The sequence below is a fragment of the Rhinolophus ferrumequinum genome, chromosome 8, assembly GCF_004115265.2.
Source record: "Rhinolophus ferrumequinum isolate MPI-CBG mRhiFer1 chromosome 8, mRhiFer1_v1.p, whole genome shotgun sequence".
NCBI classification, from domain to species: domain Eukaryota; kingdom Metazoa; phylum Chordata; class Mammalia; order Chiroptera; family Rhinolophidae; genus Rhinolophus; species Rhinolophus ferrumequinum.
Genome location: NC_046291.1, coordinates 2,314,257 through 2,330,262, shown reverse-complemented (window position 1 = coordinate 2,330,262; position 16,006 = coordinate 2,314,257). Strand labels below are relative to the sequence as shown.

Here is a 16,006-nt window from a genome sequence, read left to right as displayed (position 1 = left end):
TTTACTGCCTGCTGGAGACAGTGCGTCACTCGCCCAAGCTGGACGACCCTCGTCACTCGTCTGTGAATTGGGCTGTAAAGACGATCACTCACCTTAACTTGAAGATGTCACTCTCTGAATCCATTCCAGGGAAGTAATCACAGAGGTGACACCATAGTCCTCGTCATGGTCCGAAATGGCACACAACCCAAATGTCTGTTAATAAAGTGACTGGGCGTCGCTTCCAACTTCGTAAGGTGTGATGGATCCCTTTTAGGGTGAAGTTTGAAAGCATAGTTTCAAAGCCCAGTCACATCAGAAATGCTCGCCATGCGACATAAGTGATAAAACAGGGCACAGAAACATACCTGCAGTCGTTCTAGCGTTGACAGTGTGACAGCCGGAAGGGGACAGACCAGTGTGTTAATTAACGGGGATTGTCTTTTACTGGTTGCATTTTCTGCTTTGTAATTTTCCACACTTTCCACCATGAGCTTGTGTTATTTTTGTCATCGTAAAAAGAAACAAGCAGCGTATTTTTAAAAACTGCACCACTCGGTAGTGACCTGTTGATGAGGATCCGTTTTGAGTCCCTGGTGTCGAGTTTCCCTAACTGACCTGTCATGCGAGGTGCTGGGCCTCCGTGCCCAAGCTGGGCAGGCCTGTGACGCAGCCGCTCCTCAGAACCCCCTGTCCTCATGTCCTCCAGCCTGAGGCTGGGGCGCATTAACCCTCTCATGCTCTGCCTGCAAACCGAGGGGGAGTGGACAGGCCACGGCCAAATCCTCTGTTGCCCCTCCAGTGCCCTCCCTGTGACAGGGCTGGATACAGTGAGAGCGGGGACACCCACAAGGGTCCCCTCTCCCCACATGAGGCTAATGCCCAAGGCTGGGGAAGGTCCTGGGACTGTTTGGGGCAGGGGCAGAGCCTAGGGCAGGGCAGGGCAGGGCAGGGCTGGGCTGGGGAGGGCAGCATGGAATCAGGAACTTGTAATTAGCTAATCAATCATTGTGGTGATTGTGTAACAGCTGTGTCCTCCACCAGCTTGCACAGGTCGTGAGAGCAGGGGCGTGTTTCCCAGCTCACAGCTGTCTCCTCAGCAGGTAGCAGGGCCAGCAGCTGTGCTGGTGGGCAGATGCCATCTGTGCCGGACCCAATGTCATGATACCTTGCTACCTTGGAGAAATTACCTAACTCTGCCAGGAGTGAGGCTTGTCTCTCTGGGAGGCACCTGGGCCTTTCAGCATCATAGGACCGTCAAACCGTCCCTAGTGGGCCCGGAGGCCTCCGCAAGACTTGGCCTTCCCTGACGCGCCCACGTCCCCGTACACCCAGAAGTGGTTGTATTAGTAAGGCCCACAGGCTAAAGGGGGTAAAGCAAGGAGGGGCCGACTGGTAGAGGACCCACCTGGCCACCCCAAGCTGCGGCTTCTCTCTGTTACCTGCAGGCCCGAGTGGGGACGCTTTGCTCTGACCACTGGCATGAGAGGTGTCGGAGACACCGCTCAGCGTCCTGGGTCCAGATCCCAGTTGAGACTCAGACATGAGGGCTCATCACTGAGCACCGTGCGCCAGGACTGTCGGGGAGGCTGAGAGACGCCGCTGCTGTATTTTTTTTTTTTTTAAAAAAACATCTTCAATTTTTTTTTGGGGGGGGAAGGGGAACAGGACTTTATTGGGGAACAGTGTGTACTTCCAGGACTTTTTTTTCCAAGTCAAGTTGTTGTCCTTTCAGTCTTAGTTGTGGAGGGCGCCGTTCAGCTTCAAGTTGTTGTCCTTTCAGTCTTAGTTGTGGAGGGCGCAGCTCAGCTCCAGGTCCAGTTGCCGTTACTTGTTGCAGGGGGTGCTGCCCACTGGCCCATGTGAGAATCGAACCGGCAGCCTTTGGCGTTAGGAGCACAGTGCTCCAACCGCCTGAGCCACCGGGCCGGCCGCTGCTGTATTTTTAGATGACCCCATTTCTTGGCTGTCTTTCACTCTCACAACTAATGAGGACACCAGGGCAGGCCCAAGGTCAAGGTCATGATACAATGGTGACAGGGTCTCAGGATCCTGCGTCCTTGTCACTAGCCTGGTGGGGAACTCAGGGATGCCACCTCACCTCTCTGGCACCCCCTTGACCACCAAAGACTGCCCCATGGCCACCATGGAACCCATGTTTTGGAAACCTTTGCTGACTGGCCTGCATCTCTTTGTGAGTGTCACTTTTTCCCACTTGGCAGAAGGACAAGAGACCACATGGGTCCATGTCAGTAACCACTGTCATCGCGAGGGTGCTGTTGGACCCTCACAATGACAGGGACTGAGCTGGGGCCTCTGTGTGCCCTCCTGAGTCCCCAGCACAGGCCATCCCACGGGCGAGAAAGCAGACGAGAAAGCAGAAAGGGGGAGCTGCGCCCCACCCCAGTCAGCCCGGTGCCACTGGGAGGGGTGAAGCCCAGACGCGCCCCTGCCCTGGAATGCGTCCTGCTATCTGTCCTGGACCCTGGTCCCAGAGGCCTCAGCCTCCCTGCCCCGATGTGGCTGACGTGCGCTTTCAGAGCAGGCAGTCCAGGAGGAGACACCAGTCTCCTTCCCTCACTGGCCTGTCCCTCACCGCCCTCCCTCCCAGTGCAGACGGAGGCTAAAAATACGATCTGGTTCCCACGTGGCCGCCCAGCCCAGCCCAGCCCAACCCAGGCCAGCCCAGCAGGCCCGCCATGCCCTCTCAGCTGGCTGGTCAGTCCTGTTCTTCAGTCTGAGTTCTCAGCAACAGGTTCCAGGGCCCGACTCAGAGGTAGGGGCCAGAGGGCTCTGGAGTGGGGGCTGACGAGGGGAGGAGGGGGTACGGTGGGACAGCCCAGTGGGCTTGGAGATCACAGCGCGGGGCGCTTTGGCGAGAGACCCCGGACTCTGGTCAAGCCCGTCAGGGTGGGGAAGGGGCTCGACAGCCACGCTTCCCTCTGTGTTCTAGCTGGAGTGGGGGTTGGGTGCTGGACCACACCCTGACTACAGCCAGGGCCATGGCATCTGGTCACCAGCCTGGGCTTGATTAAGGCCCTTCCTTTGCTGTCCTGCCCTCTCAGTCCTCCTTGGTCCTGGCCAGGACCCTCCAGAAGCCCCTACCCTGAGCTGGGCCTGCAGGGCGGCAGGTGTCGCCAGACTCCTCTGAGGCCCCACGGGAAGGTGGTTGGTCACTCCTGCCTGCTGGCCCCTGTCATGGCAGTAGCTAACCAAAGGGAATACAGCAATGACAGGAACGCATGGCCTGGGGGCGGCAGCTGGCAGGCTGAGCTCCTGTCCGCCCCTTGGGAGGACAAAGCCGTTACCAGCTAGAGGGCCTCCCTAGGAAGGGGGCAGGCAGGGTGGATGCTGGCTGGGGCCCACTGAGCAGTCCTGTCCGGGCACAAGCCCAGAAAGGTCCTCAGGCCCCTGGGTGGGCTCCCTGGGTCTGCCCCTGCATTGTAGGATGGAGATGGGCACCAGTGGAGCTCCCACCACGGGAACCGGTATCATAGCTCAGCAAGGTCCCCAACACCTAGCTGTCCATAGGTCACCACTTCTTTTTCCGGGGTTTTGTCATTTTGATCGTATTTATTTCACCAAGCATTTTGTCCCCATGGACACCCGGATGGCTCCAGAAGGCGCCCCCTGGTGGACAGACCGTTTCTCTGGGGTGCAGCCTTTTGCTGCTGTGGGGGTCGCTCTGGGTGACTGCCTCCATTCAGACCTTTTATTTCTCCGGGGTGGCTTTCTTAGGGTAAAATATCAGAAATACATAAATAAGTATGCAGATGGCTAAATAAGCCCAGGAGTGGATTTATTGAATCAGAGGATATGAACACTGGGACGCAAAATCGCTCTCCAGAATGTTTCCCTTGGTTTGTCTTTACCAACTTACACATGGGGATGGGGAACGTGGGGGTTCAGGACAGGGTCCCCCCGAGTCTGGCTTCTCCACCTCCTGCTGTGTGATCTTGGACAAGTGACTTGAGCCTTTTGTGCCTCAGTTTCCCCACCTGTCAAAGGGACACTAACAGCACACACCTCACAGGGGTGTGTGTCGTGAGGGCTAAGTGGTGACTGTGTGAGCCCCGTGGGACGTGGCCAGGCACACGGGACCTCTGCCAGTGTGAGGTTGTGCCGGGTGTGATCACACAGCGCTTTCACTGCCAGCCTCTCCATCTGCAGATGAGCAAACAAACTGGGAGAGAGAGGGACACGGCTTCCCGAAGGCACCCAGCAGGGCCAGCCAAGGTTCTGTGGGGCCACGGACAGTGTGAGTCCTCTCATTGTCCCACATTCCCTGCTCCTTCCCCAGCAATGGTGGCTCTGGGAGCAGAGGAAGCCAGTGGGGGGTCATGGGGCTCCCCATGCTCCAGGGCTCTGTTCTGTGGGGCCCAGGGCTTGGGTTCCCCTGCTGGCCCCATCCTGCCCTGATTGCCTGGCCGTGGGTAGGCGTCCCCACCCCCAAGCCTCAGCCTCCCGCTGGAAAGCGAATGACACCAGTGCCTGTCTCACAGGCTATGGGCCTGGATCAGGGGAGCTGTTGGGTAAAGTGCCTCACACATCACTGCTGTCCAGCCAAGGCCTGCTGAGGGGTGGGAAGGATGCAGCTGGATGAGCGCACCCTGCCCGCCCCTCCCCGCTGACCCTGCTCCCTTCTCGCCCTAGGGGCTCCTTCCCCAGGGGACTGGCCGGCGGCCCCGGAATCATGGTGCGGAACATGGACGACCTGGACTTCTACCTGCCTTCGCACGCCCAGAACATGCTGGACGGGCTGCGGCAGCTGCGCTCTCAGCCCAAGCTGGCCGACGTCACACTGCTGGTGGGCGGCCGGGAGCTGCCCTGCCACCGCGGCCTCCTGGCGCTCAGCAGCCCCTACTTCCACGCCATGTTTGCGGGCGACTTTGCTGAGAGCTTCTCGGCGCGTGTGGAGCTGCAGGACGTGGAGGCCGCCGTGGTGGGGCAGCTGGTGGACTTCGTGTACACCGGCCGGCTGACCATCACCCAGGCCAACGTGGAGGCGCTGACACGCACGGCCGCGTGCCTCCATTTCCCCGCAGTGCAGAAGGCCTGCGGCCGATACCTGCAGCAGCAGCTAGACGCCACCAACTGCCTGGGCATCTGTGAGTTTGGGGAGCAGCAGGGGCTCCTGGGCGTGGCTGCCAAGGCCTGGGCCTTCCTGCGGGAGAACTTTGAGGCCGTGGCACGAGAAGACGAGTTCCTGCAGTTGTCCCAAGACCGGCTGGCCACCTGTCTGGCCAGCGACCTGCTGCAGGTACAGCCGGAGCAGAGCAGGCTGGAGGCCCTGCTGCGCTGGGTGCGTCACAACCCACAGGCCCGGGCCTCCCACCTGCCCGAGCTGCTCAGCCTGGTGCAGCTGGACGCCGTGCCCAGGCCCTGCGTGCAGCAGCTGCTGGCCACAGAGCCACTGATCCTGGAGTCAGAGGCGTGTCGGGCGGCCCTGTCCCAGGGCCATGATGGCGTGAGTGAGGCGGGGGGAGGGGTAAGAAGGGACCTCAGAGACTTTACCCGCATGGGGGTGGAGAGTACACCATTCACCCCCAAGTACAGATTGTGCCCTGTGTGTGCCATGCCCAAATGTGAGGGGAAGGGGAACCCAGAAGGGATCATTCTCCATCCCTGTCCTGAAGGCCCCCTCCACTCAGCAGGGACAAACCTGGAAATACACCTAAGGTGGCATGAGAAAGGCCAGCTCTGGGCTGGGGGCATCCTTGGAGGGGCAGGCAGTCAGGGAGGGCTCTCTGGAGGAGGGAGCATCTGAGCTGGGCTTCAGAGGAGGGATAGGAGCTCAGCAGGAGGGAAGACAATCGGGGAAGCAGGCTCAGCTTGCACATGGGCAAGGAGCACAGGCCGGCATGGCAGCGGCCACCACGTGCCCCTGAGGAAACTGCTCGAGCTTTGATGGGGTGCCATTTCCTATTCGAGCTGGCAATGGGCCTGTCAGGCAAGGCAGGTCCTAATGAAGTGACAGGCCAGGGTGTGACCGAGACAAGGAGCCAACAGGTCCACTCGCTGCTGGGCAGCCAGCGGAGGGCTTTGCTCCAGAGGAGCTTCAGGAGCCAAGTCTGGGGACAAAGACGTGGCTCAGACCAGGGATGGGTTGCGCGGTGGTTACTAACCCCTGTACCGCCAGGCACGGAGGGCCGGCCTGGTGGAGGAGCCGGCTGAGGGCCTTGCCCGGACAGGTGGAATTGCTGGTGGTGGGAGGTCCGGGCATTACGTAGGCCAGAGAGGCAGTGGGATCCCTGGGTCCTGGGAGCTCTGGACAGTGGCTACTCACCAACCAGAGAGGAACCATTGCAGCATTTCCCGCCAGCCAGGCCATCTTAGTTTGGGTTGCTACATGGCGGCCCAGAGGAGCAGGCCCCCAGGTACAGGGGGAGGCTTGTGTGGGGACTTGAGGGCAGCATCTGGGGGTCGGCTCCAAAGATGGGTGCAGAAATGCCTTCCAAAGGCCTGTGGTGACTGCTGGGAGGAGAGCAGCCCTCATGCTTGGGGCACACAGGGACCTGCCACCTCACCTCGCCCAGTTCTGAGTTTTGCCACTGTCACCACATGGGCACACACGGCCACACAGGGGCACACATACACTGACGCTCACCTCACCCACACACGTGCACCGACACAGGGGCACGCTTGTCCCTAATTGTCCCACAGCTGCCCCTAATTGTCCAGGCCACTACCTGCCTCAGAAAAGGCCACCAAGGCCTGGCAGCACCCGGGCCCAGGGCACGGGGAGACAGTGGTCGCCCTGGCTCTCTGACCACAGCCCTCCTGGCCCACAGGCATTGCCCACCCTGCCGCAGGAGCTGGAGGAGGTTCTGGCGGTCGTGGGCGGGCGGGCAATGGAGGAGGACGAGGAGGGCGCTGAGGAGCCCAGCCCCCTCCCCGGGAACTTCACCTTCTACAACACCAAAGCCAGTGAGTACTCCCGGTGTCCTGACAGGGGCCACTTGTGTCCACCTTGGAGGTGGAGCGGGTGAGGTGCACAGAGAACAGGGCCCGTCCTGGGTGCGTCTGGGCCTCCGGGCCTCCAGGAGGGCCTGGGGGCCACAGCATGGGCAAGGAGGCTTATAGTGGGGGGCATCGTGAGCCCCTCTCCTTCTAGCCACAGGCCTCAGTTTCGTCTTTGAGGCCCTCAGGTCCCAAGTACAGGGTCCTGTTGCCCAGACTGCACCATGTGGGGTGGGGGGCCTGGACAGTTGCTGCCGCTGCCCTGCGTCCTGATGGAACCATGGTCCCAGGCTGGGGAGCAAGCAGTCTGGGGGTGAGAGCTCAGATTCGGAATCGGCCCAAATGGGATTCTAATTCCAAACTTTACGCAGGTCACTTCACTCCCCTGAGCCTCAGTTTCCTCACCTGTGAAGTGGGCTCCTCACACACTTGAAATGAGGAGCCATCGGGCAGGGGGGCAAGGCCTGCCATTTGGATGCGGCTCTCCGGCCTGCGGCCCCCTCACAGGGAAATGAGGAAGAGTGAGCAGGCAGTAGGGGTTTTATTGGGGGGCCATGCTGACCCCAGGAAGCGCTTCGGACAGCACTGATGCAGGCTGGCTGGAATCCTGCGGCTGCCGGGCAGGTTGCCAGCCATCCCATGGCATCAGTGGCTTTCAGGCTTGGGGCCAGCTGTCCCAGGTCAGAGGCTGACGAGAGGGGATTTGGGGGCTGACGTCAGGAGATGAGCTCGCCTGGCTCCGCCTGGGAACAGCTGTCCCTTGGACCCCACTGGGAGGGTGGCAGGGGGGAATGCTGGCAGACAAAGGCCTGGTGACTTCTGGGCAATCCCCACCTTGGGGTGATACAGACATGAGTCGGGGGGGACGCGTAGTTCCTGCTTGACAAGGCCAGGAATTCCACGTGTCCAGAAAGCTGCTGTCAACAGTAAACAGTCTTCCCCAGGGCCATCCCAAGGCGGCGTCTCTCCCACAGCCTTCCAGAAACACCCAGTGTGTCCACATGTAGGACTTAAATTTCCCGCCGCATTCATTGATTTCGATTTTTTTCAAAGCATTTTCTCATCTCTTGCCTCAGTTCACCTCCTGTAGCTCCATGAAGGGCAGGGCAGGCCTGACTTCGGGGCAGTTCCGTCCGAAAGGCCACCTTTGGCTGAGCAGTTGCTGGGTGACAGACACTCGTCATCTTATGTGCTCCCCACACATCCCTGGGAGGTGGGAATTATCCCTATTCAATAGATGAGGAAACTGAGGCTGGGGCTTGTCCAAGGCCACACAGCTGGTGCGTGACAGCTGGGTATGTGGAGCCCTCTGCCTGCTGCAGGCCAGCGTCTGGTCCCCTGTGTGCCCCTGAGTCACGTGAGCGCAGAGGGTGCTCAGGATGAATGAATGCGTAAGGAATGAGTGAATGAATGATGTTTCTGTTATAACCCACTGGTGACTTGAGATCAGGCCCCTTAACCCATCACCCCTCTGACTGAGGTGGGACCAGACCAAAAAGTCCATTCGGGGTCAACGGCAGGGTCAGGGTGAGACCAGCCTCCCGAGCCTGGGCCGCCTCTCGGCTCTCCCTGGGGCAATCCTGGGTGCAGCTTGGGTGCTGGGCTCCGCAGAGCAGCATTGGAGAGGTGGGGGCTGCCAGGAGCCAGGCTTAGCAGCACACGGAGCGCCCAGGACCACTTTGGACCCCGCCCCACTAGAGGTGTCCCCTCACCACTGTGGTAGCTGAGACCCCCACTTTCCCTTCTGCTGATGAGGGGACGTCTCTGCACCCAGAGTGGAAGAGGCGCTGAGGGGAGGGAGGCCCCAGCAGTGAGCTCTGCACGCTGACCCCCCGCCTCTCTTCCTGCCAGAGAGATGGATGGCGCTCCCAGACTTCCCGGACTACCACAAGTGGGGCTTCTCCCTGGCCGTGCTGAACAACAGCGTCTACGTCACAGGTGGGCAGGCAGGGCTCCCCAAAGAGCCGCATTGCAGCCCAGCTCCCAAGCAGCCCATCTGAACGTAACACCCTTCACTTTGTGACAGTTTAGTCAAGCCTCTTCCAGAGCTTTCCATGACATTAAAACAAGGAAATTAAAAATCCGCGGGTCCACACAGGGGTTCTGGAAACAGTTCCGTGTACACTGTCTGACGTGGAGCCCAGGTGCCTTGCCGCAGCCAGAGCCTCCCCAGACAGATCTGTGTGACGGATTCTCTGCTTTTTTACATCTTAGAAGTTGGGGTCCTTGTCCGATTTGGTTGGGAAAGAGCTTCCACTGATGGGGCTCTGAAACCACTGACCTCGTGCCCCTTGCTGGTGGTGCTGGGAGGGACCTGCCCAAGTCACACAGCTAGACTGTGCCACTACGGTGCCACCAGTGTCTGACAACATGAGGGCGTGATGTGGCGAGAAAGGAGCAGGACCCTTGGTGCCCACTCCCCACTGGTTGGTGGGCAGACACCCCAGGCTGGTGGGTACCTGAGTGACAGAACCTTGGTCCCGGCAGGTGGCTCACGGGGCACCAAGACGGACACCTGGTCAACCACCCAGGCCTGGTGCTTCCCACTGAAGGAGGCCGCCTGGAAACGCGTGGCTCCCATGCTGAAGGCCCGCACGAACCACGCCAGCGCGGCGCTCAACGGAGAGGTCTACGCTATCGGTGGTAGGGCCACCCTCTCCACCTCCCCCCAGGCCTACAGCCTGCTCATCCGAGCCCCCACCACACCTCTTTGCAGCCTGGGAGCCTCTCAATCCTGCAACAGTAGCCCCCAGCCCCACGCTGGCCTCAGGGATGACAGGGGTGCTGCTCCCACTGCTGCCCTCGGGAGCTCCCTGTGAGTCTGGGGTGCACAGGAGACACGCCAAGGCCCCTGGCCAGGCTGGGCATCAGAACCACACCTGGGCTGTGCCACTTGCTACCCGGACGTCATGGAGGGAGGCTCAGGCCCTGGGTAGCCAGCTTCCGGGGATTCTGACGCACTCCAAAAAACAGGACAATGGGTCCATCCCCAGAAAGGGACCCGTGAGGAGCTGGGGCCCCAGCTGTCAGTGGAGATGACACTCCTGTTCCAGAGCCTGGAGCTCGGGGCTCAGCGGGGCTCCTCCTCAGTGAGTCCCTGGGGTAAGGGGACTCACAGGGGGTCCCTTGCTGTCACCTTTGTCCCTATGCCCCCAGCCTGAGCACAGAGCAAGAAGTCAGCCCAGGGATGTCATGGTTGGATGACTATTGAAAAACAAAATGCATGTGGCAGGTGGCTGAGCAAGAGTTTCCCAAGGCCTCTGTGGGTGACAGACTGACCCAGAGACCACTTCTAAATTGCTCCTTGTCCTGACCGGCCCCTTTTTTATCAATGGCTGCCGTGTTCAGCCCAAGAGCAGAAGGCATGCACAGATCCTGAGCCCAAGGCAACTCGGGGTCCCCTGCATGCCTTCTCACCCCTGGCAGGTCCCCATCATCACCATATCCAGGCTGTAGCCGGGGCTGGGACGGCTACAGTTCTCCCAGGGAAGGCCTCCCACCATGTGAGAGGCCTGGGGGGCTGGCCTCCTGGGGGCTCCCACCCCCAGGTACCCTCCTTCCAATGTACCCCCGGCCCTGAAGAGCCGAGAATGGCTGGGCTTCTTTAAGAGGCTCCGTCATCCCTCTGCCGTCGGGAATTCCTACGTCCAGGTGCTCACCGCCCTCCACACTTCTCGGTGGCATGGCCTCGGGCAAGCACCCTATCCTCTCAGAACCTCACCTGCCCTCTGAAACGGGGTAACGCACCTGCCTGGCAAGGCCATGCCCTCCATTACCTTCCCCTCCAGGGGCACCCGGGGTGGGTCTTGCCAGCTCTGCAAAGCCCAGACCCTGTGTGTCCAGGAAACTTCCCTTGCCCCAGCCCCTGCAGCCTGACCCCCACCCCCACAGGCACCACTCTGGACGTGGTGGAGGTGGAGAGCTATGACCCCTACACAGACACCTGGGCGCCCGTCAGCCCAGCCCTCAAGTACGTCAGCAACTTCTCTGCGGCCGGCTGCCAGGGCCGGCTCTACCTGGTGGGCTCCAGTGCCTGCAAGTACAACGCCCTGGCCCTGCAGTGCTACAACCCGGTCACAGGTGAGGGGACAGCAACATGCAGTGTGTGGCCTGGTGGCGAGTGGGTTGGAAGGGAGGGTGGGGATGGGCCCCAAGGGACAGGGGGGAGTGGCCATAGGCCCCTCTGCAAGGCTACAGTCTCATCTTAGTGAGTGGGAGGCTGGGGTCCCAAGGACAGATGGGGCCCGGGGTAACCGAAGGGGTCACCGAAACAGCCACAGCCCCAAACCACACTAGAGGGGGGCTGGGGTCAGTGACAGGGAAGCCCATCCATGAGTCCAGAAGCTGTGGCTGCTGCCGGCCTGGAACCGGCCGCGTGGGCCAGGAGCAGCGGTGCAGACGCTCAGCGCCCAGTAGGCACCAGCTCGGGCTCTGGACTCAGTGCCAGGGTTTGGGCCCTGGCGAGGCTCACTCTGGCTTAATGGCCCTCCTTGCTTCGTCTCTCAGCCACCGTTTTGTCCCCTGAACAGTGGAGATGACAACAGGACCCATTTTGCAGGAGGGGTGTGAGGATCCCTTGGGAGACCAGCTAGACCCAGGGTCAGTGGGGCCCCCGGGTTACCAGACCAAGGGGACGGGGCAGGAAGGAGGCAGAGGCTCAGGCCACCCAGTCGGGGTGGGGCGGGTAGGGTGGTGGCCAGGCCAAGGCCTCTGAAGCCTTCATGCCCCTGCCAACGACCTGAGGACGAGTCTCCGAGGGAGTCCTACCGCGAGGCCCCCCAGCCCCCATAGGGAGAGTGAGGCTTAGTGAGGTAGGGGCAGTGGGCTCGGGCCTGTGGAAGCCCCGCTCCCACTGCAAGGGGCCCACTCCCAGTCTCAGGGGCGTGCTGCCTCGGGTCAGCCCCACCCAATCATCCTGGTGACAGTGAGCCTCTGACTTTGTGTCCCCACAGAAGCATGGAGCATGATTGCCTCGCCCTTCCTCCCCAAGTACCTGTCCTCGCCACGCTGTGCCGCCCTGCAGGGGGCGCTCTACCTGGTGGGCGACAATACCAAGAAGGTCTACGTGTACGACCCTGGGGCCAACCTGTGGCAGAAGGTGGGCCTCAGCCTCGCCCCCCCAATGTGACCCCCGCACCCCCGAGACCCATGACACCACAGAAAACAGATCTGGGGGCACCGGGACCTGGGAGTGTGGCCACAGGGGCAGGACAGTGACAGGACAGATGAGGGCAGAGTGTGGGCCAAGCTTTGTGATGACAGGGAACCAAGGACCCGGCCTGCAGGTCACTGTGGCGCTCTGTCCCCAGCACGGGCAGCCTGTGAGCCTTCTCAGGGACAGCTGTGGACTAAGAGAGGGCTCTTCCTTCCTGCTGTTGGCCAGGCCCAACAGGAAGTGAGTCTCCCACCACTAGGGGCATTCAAGCAGGGGAGCAGATTCCTCAGCTGTGGGTGAGGTGGGAGCAGCCAGCTTCTTGGTGCCCCATTTCCCAGGTCTGCTACTGCTGCTCTCTTCTGCCACTGGCCCAGGGGAGCAAGTGGGAGGTAGGTATCTCAAGACGTGCTCTAGGAGACACCGGAGCCCTGGCCATTCTCCTGTTTCTTCTGGAGAAGGAGGAGGGACATTGCCCGGAGCAAACAGTGGCCTCAGCAGCAGCCGGAGGCCCTGGGCCCACCCACCTGCCTTGAGATTCTCAGTCCCTGGAGACCCTAGGAGGTGGCACTGCTCCCTACAGCCACCCAGGAAGGCTGCTGCGCTGGCCGGGCCACAGCAGGACCTCAGTGATCCTGCTGCCCACAGCTGTCCCCTGGCGTCAGCACTCAGCTGACCGGAGGCCTCCATCAGAGCAACCAAACAGGTGCAGGGTGCACCCTGCCAGGCGAGGCTTTCTTCCTGGGCCCTCTCAGCTAGGCCTCAGCTGGGCCTCCCCGGCCCACGTCCCTGCTCTGGGCAGGGGTCCCAGCCATATGGGGCTCCACTCGAGCCTAGGGGGCGGTCTTCAGGTGGAGGCCACAGACAGACCTCTGCCTCCCGCCGCCCTGGGCTCTTCCAGAAGGGCCCACATCTCTCTCTGGCCTCTGGCAACCTGCTAACCTTGACCCCCACCTCTGTTCAGGGCGAGGCCGTGGGCCAAGGCTAGGGGGGCAGACTGAGCAGAAGTCCCGTGGGGCAAGTGGCCCCACACATGCATCTGTCAGTGCTGAGACCACCACATCTTTCCCTAGAGAGCAGCTGAGAGTGGGAGGCCAGCCAGACCTCGGCCTGGGAGGCAGCAACAGGCTCAGGCCACCATGTTCCCCACCTCCTCTGACTCCCCATCTTTCAGAAAGGAGCAAACTTGGGCGTAGGAGAGCAAGGGGGTGGAAATGTGGTCCTGAGGTGCCGGTTGGAGAGGGAGCAGTGGGGTCTCCCCACTAACACAAGAGTCAGAGGGGGAGGAGGAGTGACAGGGAGGCTGGGCTGAGGTCCCAGGTGGCAGGCGTGCAGGTGTGCTGGATGGGACGTCCGGCGGGGCGCTGGCTGTCCTCTCTGCATGTCCCCTGGCCACCACCCTCCGGCTGCCCACTGGAGACTGACCACTGACCGTTCCCAGGTTCAGTCGCTGCACAGCCTACACGAGAACGGTTCGCTGGTGCCTCTGGGAGATGCACTGTACCTGACAGGTGGCCGCTGGCAGGGCATGGATGGCAACTACCACGTGGAGATGGAGGCTTACGACCCTGGGCGCAACACCTGGACCCGCCATGGCGCCCTGCCCCGGCTCTGGCTGTACCATGGGGCTTCTGCCATCTTCCTGGACGTCTCCAAGTGGACACAGCCCTTCAGCCCTGCCCAGGAGCACTGAGCCGCACCTCGTCACACCTGGAGGCAGCGGCCGGTGATCCCCCCATAGGAGGGCCGTTCCTGTTTAGTTTTGCTTGTGTGTTCACTCGGGGCCACTAACCCCTTCAGGGCTGGGGCTGGGCTCAGGCCACCAGGGAGCTCAGAGGGACAGTCTTGGTCCCCAAGGCCACCACACAAAGTCTGAGCTGACCAGTGGCAGGGGTGGGACTCTGGACACCTGCATAGAGGGAGGAGCAGCTCTCCAGCCCTCAGGGGTGTCTGACCTGAGGAAGGGTCCAGGGGGTCCAGGGAAGCACTGTGAGAACTCCTGTGCTCTCCCCATGTTGGCTGTGGGCTGGCCCTGGAGAGAAAGTTGCATAAATGAGGGGTGACACCAAGTGACCCAGGCAGCTGAAGCTGTTGGGGAGGGTAAGCAGCCTGCTTCTGCCTGGCCCACAGCTGTGTGACCAGCAGCCGCCCGCCCCTCTCAGGGCCTCAGGCTCCACGTCCATGGCACACAGACAGCTCAGGTGGGCTGTTGGCATTCCCTGCCCCCAGCCTCTGCATGTTGGCACCTTGTTTCTGAAGCTGCTTCTGGGGACAAAGGAGGCCCTGCCCAGCTCATTCTATGTCACACCCCGGGGAGTGGGGCAGCACCCCCTAGGCGTTGGAAGGAAGGAGGCAGGCATGGGGCCAGGAGAGGGGCTGCGGGCGGGGTGGGGGGGTGAAGTGGGGGTGGGGAGAGGGGCAGTGAAGGCTTCCGGGGAGGCAAGCAGGAGGGGTGCTCACTGGCCAGGATTTCCTGTTTCTTGGGGGTGGTTTGCTACCAAATGAAGGCTTTTCATCAGAATGGAAGTCCACAATGGGGGCCCATGGCCGGGGTGGGGGGTCCTGCAAATACTCCCAGAGACGCCTGTTGGGTATGCTGGTGGCTTGCTGCCTGGTGGCCTCTTGAGCAAGGGCAGCATCCTGTTGGGTCCTCCTGCCAGCATGTGGCCTAACTCGGGGAGGCTCGGGCCAGCCCTTGAGATCCCTGAGACCCCCGGGTCCCCAAGTTTGACTGGGATCCCGAGTAGAGCTGACTCAGGCTCCTGGCGTCTTCTCACTCATCCTGAATGAGGCACTGTGTTTGTCACCAAGGAGACAATGATGGACTCTCATTGGATGCTAAGTGGCCTTCCCCCTTTGTCACTGGCTTTGTCAATGACACAGGGCTGTAAGTAGGGGTCCTGCACTGACTGGCTGAGGGCCTGGATAGGTCCCGTCTGTCTCCCTCTGGACCTGGGTTTCCTCTCCAGGGCCCCGGGCTTCTCCTTGAACCCCACCGGGGACCGGACGCACATCTGGCACCCTGGACCTGAGGAAGCACCCCTAGGCCCCCCGCTTCTGTAGACTAGACCCACTTTGCTCCCAGACCTGACTTCTCACACCCATTTCTTGTGGGAGAATTGAGTTTGCCCCAACCTCCAGACAGCGGGGCCTCCTAGGTGTCCACTCCCAAAGGGACACGAGCCCCGGGCCCGAGGACACCTGGGCAGCTGGTGCAGTGGGTGAAAACAAGGATGAACGAACGTTTTGGGACCTTGAATCTTTCTGTATGAAAAACTGACAGGTTTTCCTGATAGTCACTAAAGGTGCTCAGCCAAGCGCTGTTTCAAAACAAAGACTCAGCAGGACAAAATGGACTTGCTTTTTATCACAAATGGGTAGTTGAGAGGATGGTGTCCTGGGACAAGGCCTGTTTCTGCTTCTGCGCACCCTCGTGGCAAAAGGGGGCAGTTCCCGGGGTGCGGGAGCAACCCCATTCCAGGGCTCGGTCCTCAGCTGGGGGTGTCAAACTGCCCCTCCTCTGGTTGTATGGCACCTGGCTCAGGCCAATTATATCTTTCAGGGCCCCTGGAGGAAACAGACGACCCCTCAAATTCAGTAATGGAAGAGTGTTTAATGAAGGGCTATTTGCAAGGTGTGGGCAGGCTGAAGGGGTTCAGCAAGAGTTGGTGAGGTTCCCAGAGCAAGCAACAGGGGGAAGTTGTGCTCACCTCTCTGGCCCCAGGGGCAAGGGAAGGGGCGGATGTGAACTCCAGAAAGAGCTGGAGGGAGCCGGCTGCAGAGGAGCCGGGCCTTTGAGAAAGGAACGCAGCCATTGCCACTCGCAACTGTGACCCAGCAGGGAGGTGGTGGAGGAACGGGACCCAACCTCACTCTCTTTCCTGTCCGCCCCCCACACCATCTCCCATTAGTACC

General features: G+C 61.0%; 1 protein-coding gene across 1 annotated transcript; it reads left to right on the top strand.

The window, feature by feature from the left end:
- The first annotated feature begins 2,648 nt into the window (after positions 1 to 2,648).
- Positions 2,649 to 14,443, top strand: KLHL30 (kelch like family member 30). Its single transcript, XM_033111540.1, has 8 exons — positions 2,649 to 2,755; positions 4,633 to 5,446; positions 6,771 to 6,906; positions 8,791 to 8,877; positions 9,427 to 9,582; positions 10,831 to 11,019; positions 11,892 to 12,037; positions 13,533 to 14,443. Exons 2-8 carry the CDS (start codon positions 4,673 to 4,675, stop codon positions 13,782 to 13,784), a joined length of 1,740 nt encoding a protein of 579 aa, XP_032967431.1. The 5' UTR covers positions 2,649 to 2,755; positions 4,633 to 4,672; the 3' UTR covers positions 13,785 to 14,443.
- The last annotated feature ends 1,563 nt before the right edge of the window (positions 14,444 to 16,006 follow it).